The sequence below is a fragment of the Syzygium oleosum genome, unplaced genomic scaffold (genome assembly GCF_021117445.2).
Source record: "Syzygium oleosum isolate NSW1041296 unplaced genomic scaffold, Sole_v2.1 Sole_v2.07, whole genome shotgun sequence".
Taxonomy (NCBI): Eukaryota; Viridiplantae; Streptophyta; class Magnoliopsida; order Myrtales; family Myrtaceae; genus Syzygium; species Syzygium oleosum.
In genome coordinates this window covers 4178121-4183496 of record NW_026607491.1, presented here as the reverse complement: position 1 = coordinate 4183496, position 5376 = coordinate 4178121, and the positions used below count along the sequence as shown (strand labels likewise).

Sequence of the window (5376 nt, the reverse complement as noted above, 5' to 3'; positions counted from 1 at the left end):
CGTTATGGCCGGCGAGATCACTGGTGACCCTAGCTAGCTGGGTGAGGCTTGACCTCGTCGTAGTTAGGCAAGGGCCACCTCGCCAGGTCAAGCCTCGCCGGCCCCTAGCAATCCTCAAATTAATTATCAATGTCGAATCAAAGATTTCAACTGGCCAACGTACAATGCAGAAGCAGGACCTCAAAGATTTCAGCTGGCCTTGACCTGGCAGCTTCTGGTGAGGGTTATCAGGGGCTAGGCAAGGCACAAACTTGTCGGATCTAGCAAGGCTCGACCCTCGCCAGCCTAGCCGTTAGCAAGGTCAACCTCGCATAGCGACGACAAAGTCATGTCTCGTCAGAGGTCGCTAGGTTGGCCCTCGTGGCCATCGACCTCGCCGACCACAAAGAAAAAAAAGGAAATAATAAAAAAATAAAAAAATTCATGCAATTGTTAAAAAATTATAAAATTGTCCATGTTAGCGCCGGCGACACAACGTCATTGATTTCCGACCAAAATTGACCGAATAGACTGAATTGGCTAATTGTCAAAAGGTTTAAGACTAAATTGGCCAAATTAAAAGGTTTAGAATTGAATTGGCACAATTTCAAGAGGTTTAGAACTTCCTTGGTAATTTTCCCATCCTAAACGTACTATACAAATGTCAATTTAGTCCTAAACTTTTCAATTTTACCAGTTTAGTCCTAATTGCGCAAAATTCTAATGTCGTCATTCCGACCAATTGTCGTAGAAAATCGCTAATGTGGCAGTGTGCTACATAGGACAAACAACGATAACTAGACCGTTACTTCGGCAGTTCCAACGAAAATTGATCGAAATGACTATGTTGGGATTTCACACAAAGGTCTAGAACTAAATTGGCAAAATTGAAATGTTTATGACCGATTAGGTAATTTTTTTAATATATTATTTCAGCAAAAATTGTAGTTATATCAAATAATCATAATTACAAAGGTGATTAAGACTCATCAGTCATTTGGCCAATGAATAGTAAAGATCGTGACGTGATACAACCTTGTGACTTCTCCCACCTAAAAGAAACCCTAGTTAGTTCAAATAGGTCATATGGTTAAATGTCAAGTCATTGGTCAGGCCAACACAAATCATTTGATAAGAAAAATTGCCTAGACTCCTTTCACGAGAACAGCACTTTTCTAGATCAACTCAATCACATGACCACGAATGACATACGAGGATAGTTCTGAGACAAAAGATGTTTAGCTTAGACTGGCTAATTTTTCACAGCATATTCCATTGAGATTTTGCATATGCAGAAGATCATTGTGCGCAGGCCACTTCCCGAATAGACACGAAGTGATGTGCGTTTGCATCTGATTCACGCCTTCCAGATATATTAACATATTCCAGGCAAATGTACGAACTGCCAAAAACCCTGAGAAAGAACTTCCAATTCAAAGAGTATTTCCCATATCTGTACAGTTCGACATATGCATGGTAGCTTAGCATGTATGAACTGAAATCTTGTAACCAAAAGATGTAGATTGAAATCTGGTTGGGTGTTTTCAGTCAACAAACATGAAGCCTCAGGCAAATGGAGTCGCGTAAACCTCAAAGAATGTTCATACAAGGCCAAATTTTTATTTAGATCAGATGTTCATACCAGCTGAGATTTTTTTGTCTTATTGAGAAGGATCGAAGTAGAAGACTAAACTCGATCATGATGTTCCATATGCACTATCACATTATAATTATTTCTGAACATGAGTTTTCCGACATAAGATTTTCTTCCCACTAGCTGATTAGCTCAGTTAATCAGAACCAAAAAAGGGCTATAGACATTATGGATTTTGTGTCCACACACCACCTCCCAGAAGAACAAATGAGGTTCTCATCACAACCGGGCTTAATCACTAATCAAAATAATATACATCGATTGTAAGTTTGTAATAAACATTTCTTCAATGAACGATATAGTTTTGCAGCCATCGACTGCCATTTTGGAGACTGTTTATCCAGTGAAAGGCATGTCTCTTGCATAATCCTCAAGTCACCAATAAACAGCATTTTCATGTCTTTATAGAGATAATTAAACAAATGAACCAGAGCTTAATGACTATCAAAGAAATCATCCTAGAATAAATTCCTACCTAGCTAGTAGGTGCTTTCTTACACAAATAACCAAGCCAATCACAAAAACTACCATCAGTTCCATATTCTCAACAATCAAGTCAAACCAAAAGTACAACTGAAAAAGCTGAAATTGCTAATTTGCTAGACTTACAAGTTATTGCCCCTCCTGAGCTTCACTGACTCCACGACTCTCAAAACAAATAAAAAAAGGGACTGAAATTTACCAAACTTACAAGTCGTTGCTGTCCTAAAAGCGTCAATACACGAGACCGTCCAACCAATTGATCTTGCACTTTCACCAGGATGTGAAGCCTGTGATTTCTGTTTTGGATCTTCCTCCAACTCTGATCAGGCTAAATTATTTTCTAGGAAATTCCATAATAATTTCTAGGAATTGTGGAGTTGGTGAAAGAATAGATTCTGGCTCCTGGAAAAGTCTTCTCTTGGCTTCTTGTTCCATTCAGTGATCTTTCTAAAAGAATTCCTCACATTTTCCCACTTCTCTTGGCACTCACCCGCACTCCGATTAAATCCCAAACATGCCATTTTCGCCGATATTACCTCCCAAAATCCTTCCCTTAAAAAACCGCATTCTTGAAAACCCGGTTCCAAGCTCGTTATCAGTTGAATCAAAGTTAACATCTCCGGCTCCGAGAATGAGTTCGTGCTTTGCTCTTCCTCTTTTGTAATATTTCGGTCCTTTGGTGGCGACTGGATTGTTAGTTCATGCCCTGTGAACTTCCTCAGAGCTTCCATGAGTGCCGTGTCACGAGCCTCGATCCAGACTCTTTGCTTGGCCCAAAGCTCACGCTCGCAGTCGAAACGTGCCGTCTCTTCCCTCTTCCATTCCATCTCTCTGCAAACCCTCTCTTGCTCTTTTAGCTCAATGGTCTTCAACATGTTCTCCATCCAAGCCTCTTGTTTCTCTATGATGTCCCTCATCTGTGAATCCACAAAGTGCTTCACCTTCTCCTTCCACCCCTTTTTACTCCTTTTTGAGCTGTCGCTCTCACTTACCAATCTCTTCTTCTTCTCTGACGAATGACTGCTATTCATCATGAAAGCGATCGCTGAGAGATCTTCTTCGTTGTTTTCAGAGGAAGAGGCCGTTTCGAGCTCATGCGATGATGAGTTTGAGAAACTGAGGCTCATTTCGCGTTGCAGAGCTTGATCTTGGATTGCATGACTACTAATATTGTTCGGTGCCGGGTAGAAATTAATGTTGGAGACAAGAGATGAATTATCTGTAGATGGCTTGCGGTTAGCGGTGGTCGATTCTCCGTAGATTGCTTCAAGTTGGCGAAAGAATCTGTAGTTCTTCCCATCCTGCCTTCCAGCTTTGCCTTCCTTAGTTTTCTTGTAGTACTTGTACAGGTTCTCAAACTTCTCTCTACACTTCTTGCCGCTTCTATTGTACCCATGTTCCTCAGACATTATCCTGCATTAAGAGAGAGAGAGAGAGAGAGAGAGAGAGAGAGAGAGAGAGAGAGAGAGAGAGAGAGAGAGAGAGAGAGAGAGAGAAGCAAGTTGAAACCTTGAACGCAAATTAGAGATATGGGACGAGAGAAGAGATAATGAGCAATAAGATAAACCCTAGAAGCTTGTTTCCAAATGTTTCCCTCATACACTTCTGCTTAAATTAATTACTGAAAAATGAATATTCCAATAATGGATGTCATCCGAAGTATATAGTTTGGATGTGGTTGTCCTAGTTTGAAGGTATAATATAATGTAAAATCATGTGTCCTTGCTTGCTTCTGAAGCAAGCAGATTTTGATTTATATATGAAACTCACTATACTTCGAAACACGCGAAAAAAAAAACTGTCGCTTGAGCTAAAAGCGTTGATTAATGGGCATGTTGGGTTCGTGCAAACAGTGAACTTCCAGTCAAGAAAAGCTTTTTCTCTCGGGAATCCATGTAGCGCACACACAGGCCAAGGCTCATAGCAAAGAAAGCACAATAAAAAGGAAAAATTGATGGAGAGCAGCTGAGGAGGAAGAGGGGTTGCAGAAGTTCTTTCTTTGAAAAGGCAAATGAAATGGGTAAATAAGACACCTGAGACTCTCAGTTCAATGGCTTGTCTTTGTCAACCCCTTACCAGAGCATCGTTAGATGCACACAGAGAGAGAGAGAGAGAGAGAGAGAGAGAGAGAGAGAGAGAGAGAGAGAGAGAGAGAGAAGCTTTTCACAGCAGCTTCTCACTTTTGAAACAGTGCCAAGATCAAGAAGAAGCAAAATCTTGATACTTATCAGTAGGGTTTTTGAGCTTACTACTAGCAGTCCCTCTCTTTTTCTTCTTCCTGACCCAATTTATCGTTCATAAGGGACTTCTGCAAATCAAAATGGGGTTTAATTTGTTTTAGTGAATTCCTATCATAAATTTTTTTCGTTACCTGGAGACTTCGTCCCACAAGGGTCCTTTCTGATTGGCCTCCTTGAACTTGGGATCCAGGCGAGATCTGATCTCCAGAAGAGTGAGCGTCTCTTGCCTGGGCCATCTGCTGCTGCCGATGCTGCTCGTCCCAGAACCTCCAATCATGTCGCTCCTGTAGCTTCCACACTCAAATATGTCGAAGCCACCAGTCAGAGCCGAAGGAGGAGGAGTGGCGGTAGCGAAAGGGTGAGTGGAGTGAGCGTTCGCGTTCGCGTTCGCGTTAGCGAGGGCCGTGCTCAACATGTTGACGGTGGGCTCATAGTGTGAAGAAGATGGTGGAGAGGAAGGTGAGAAGCTGGTGTGAATAGCGGTTCGAGGTGGAGGGGGCGGTGGCAGTGGTGGCTCGAGGTGGAGGAGGGAGGAGAATTGGGTGGTTCGAGTGGCTATGAGCTGCCGGAGATCCGGCAGTCCGTACTGGTCGTCCATCGTTGTTTTCTGTCTTGATTTAGGTTTTCAAAGCAGAGAGAGAGAGAGAGAGAGAGAAAGAGAAAGAGTCAAATATTGCAGCTGAAAAGGAGATGGGGAGTGTCGATGAGCTTTTTTCTCAAGCGACAGGATCCGAGTCTACCGCACCTTTTCATCGCTCTCCTATCACTTGTGTGTGTGTGTGTGTGTTCGGGTGTGTGCGTGCGAGAGAGAGGAATAACAAGGAAAATATTATTAGGTAGATTCATAGTATGTTTACCAAAAGATCGACTTTATTAATTAATGTTTCGGAGGCACTCGTAAAGAAAAGGTACTATATGTGAGGTTTATTGCATATTGATTTCCTTTTTCTAACGACGAGAATTAACTTAGCATCACTTTTGTACTGTGATTTCTGCATTCGTTTTAGCAATGAGTTTATA

The 5376-nt window shown here is 41.9% G+C and overlaps 1 protein-coding gene across 1 annotated transcript; it reads right to left on the bottom strand.

Moving 5' to 3' along the window:
• Positions 1 to 2071: 2071 nt before the first annotated feature.
• LOC115676377 (trihelix transcription factor PTL-like) lies at positions 2072 to 5091 on the bottom strand. The gene is made up of 2 exons (XM_030599279.2): positions 4488 to 5091; positions 2072 to 3529 (listed from the first exon to the last, which is right to left on the bottom strand). Exons 1-2 carry the CDS (start codon positions 4952 to 4954, stop codon positions 2479 to 2481), a joined length of 1518 nt encoding a protein of 505 aa, XP_030455139.1. The 5' UTR covers positions 4955 to 5091; the 3' UTR covers positions 2072 to 2478.
• Between the last annotated feature and the right edge of the window lie 285 nt (positions 5092 to 5376).

Bases quoted from the DNA above. Each gene is read 5' to 3' on its own strand.
- LOC115676377 (XM_030599279.2), bottom strand. From the start codon at position 4,954: ATGGACGACCAGTACGGACTGCCGGATCTCCGGCAGCTCATAGCCACT. The intron at 3,530-4,487 runs GTAACGAAAAAA...CTCTTAATGCAG, and splicing joins TTGTGGGACGAAGTCTCCAG to GATAATGTCTGAGGAACATG.